Raw genomic sequence first — 2,251 nt, forward strand, 5'->3', positions numbered from 1 at the left:
GGAGGCCCCTGGTCACCCGGAGGCTGAGGTGGTGGCGGTGGAACATTGGGGTCGTTTGGCTCATCCTCAGGCAGTGGTGGCCCAACCCCATCTGCAGGCACTTGGTCCCTCTCAGCAGGGACGGCCCACCGCTCCAAGTCTCTGATGACATTTTCCATAGCGTGGCTGACGGTGTCAAGGAACTGGAGGACGTCAGCACCGCCTCCGCCGGCTGCCAGCCTCCTTTCGGCGCGCCGGACCCTGGATGCACTCATTATGAGAGGCTGACCTCTCAGCCGGCCTGTTGGCAGGTTTCCTTGAAACCTACCCAGGGTGAGTGTCGCCTGCTGGTGGACTTGCTGGATGGCAGCTGAATCAAAAGAGTAACATTGCCATGGGAATACTTCTAATGTTTCGGTGGAAACCCAAGTGTGTAAATGTCGCACACTTGTAGGTGAGTGAATGATCATTCGTGCACTTGACGGATTGGAAGTGAGAATTTTGCTTTGAATTTCTTTTACTGAAGCCTCCTAGTGTAAGAATAGTGATTCACACACCTACATCCACACTTTTGGGTTACCAGAGTGTTCTCTATTACCCTAAAGGGTTACGCTCACCTGTCACATCCCACGCGTTGGGTACGGGGGTTGTGATGAACCTGCGAAAGTGCCGGTGGTTGGTTTCAACATTGTTCGTGGTAGTGTGGTACAACTGGTACACACTAAGACGTCGGGGCTTCACTCGCACCATCCACTGGTTATGAAAGTACATGAGGAAGGGGAACACTGTGGGGTAGTGGTCGGGGTTTGTGTGCCGGAACTGCTGCCACACTGCAGTGAACCCCTCCCCCATCTGAGCTGCGGGAAGGCGCGGCAGGGCGCTCATACGCCGGAGCATGACGAGCGCTGACGGTGTGTCCCGGAAGAATTCCGTGAGGTGCAGCGTCCCTACGGCTTCGTGCACCCGGAACACGAAGTGTATGAGGCACCCATGCAGAGAGAAGCCGTGCAATCGACCGAACACCCGCTGCGTCGCGTTCATGAGCGCCGGCTCAAAGTCAGTGAGGAACGTCTTGCCGTGCAGACCGAGCTGGCGCAGGCGAAGCAGTGCATGGAGGTATGTATCTTCATGTTTGCTGGTCAAGAACATGTATGCTACAGGGATCACCTGGAACATAAATGCAGGGGTGCTGTAAAAGTACACAAGATAGTCGTTTCCTTTTTCATGACGTTCGTTTGTCATGGAAAGCACGCAGAACGCCGTGCCTTCTACAATGTAGCAGCCACACGCGTCCGACTGCGCCTGCCGAACCCCGTGATACACTGTATCCTGTGCACACCGCGTGCGCGCCGGGGAAAGTGTGCACACCGTGCACAGCGGCTGTGTTCCTCAGCTGCCGCCTGGAGGGTAGACCACCCACGCGATGCATTGCACCGGTACAGAGCGGGTTGCCAACTCCGGCCACTGGCGGCCGATGACAACGGTGCGCGCACAGCGCCAGACCCGACGGGTTGACAACTCTGCTTTTTAGTAGACTCATGAGTAGTTGTAGTACACGCCTTGTTCAACGATTGCAGTATAAGCTACTCCCTGCACGTGGCTCGTGTCCCACAGGAAGCACCTTGCTGACGCGCCTACCGAGGGTCCAGTTCACGAGTCGAGCTACCCGAGCTCCCCAAGCAGCAGACGCGGCTGCCGCTATCGCGAGTCCACAACTCTACCAACCGCTTTGTACCGCCGACGCGACACGGGACACATGAGCGCGTCTGTCACTCTATCCCCCCCCCCCCACTCCCCCGCTGCGAAGACGGCCATCAGCCTGCTGTCGGGGCTGTCGAGGCAGGAGACCGCCATGCTGGAGCGTCAGCACCACTGCTTTACCCCACCCCCCGGAGCAGACCTAGACGACAACGATGATGATGACGAGAGGCTACACCCACTAACGCTGCACCACCATCGTGAGTATTCTGGAGTAGATGCCTACGTGTGGCACTACGTCACACGACTCACAGCTTTCTTGTTTCCAGTGCTGAGGTTGCGCTCGGCGAGAAGGCCCTGCTTCCCGCTGCGGAGGAAGAGGACAGCGACATCGACTCGCGGTCCGACAGCGGTGTCAGGGTACGCACAGACGGACAGGGGCTGTACTTGCTGTGGGCCAACCCCGGCCGCCCTCGGAAGTGTCAAAACCGAGGGGTAGAGGCTGATCGAGTCTGGAGTTTTCAACCGGGCAGAGCAGTCGGGCTGGGGGAGGCCGCTGTTGTTGACAGAGCGG

At 58.1% G+C, this 2,251-nt stretch overlaps 1 protein-coding gene across 1 annotated transcript in view; it reads right to left on the bottom strand.

Moving 5' to 3' along the window:
- LOC127751579 (uncharacterized) overlaps nt 1-1,637 on the bottom strand; it is a 2,266-nt gene extending 629 nt beyond the window's left edge. The window contains exons 1-2 of the mRNA XM_052275321.1: nt 597-1,637; nt 7-349 (exon numbers count right to left, since the gene is read on the bottom strand). Of these exons, the coding sequence (XP_052131281.1) occupies nt 7-349; nt 597-1,221 (968 nt within the window). The 5' untranslated portion in view covers nt 1,222-1,637. The remainder of the gene's footprint in view (nt 1-6; nt 350-596) is intronic.
- Nucleotides 1,638-2,251: the final 614 nt, after the last annotated feature.

This window comes from Frankliniella occidentalis, unplaced genomic scaffold (genome assembly GCF_000697945.3).
Source record: "Frankliniella occidentalis isolate FOCC.00 unplaced genomic scaffold, Focc_3.1 Scaffold573, whole genome shotgun sequence".
Taxonomy (NCBI): Eukaryota; Metazoa; Arthropoda; class Insecta; order Thysanoptera; family Thripidae; genus Frankliniella; species Frankliniella occidentalis.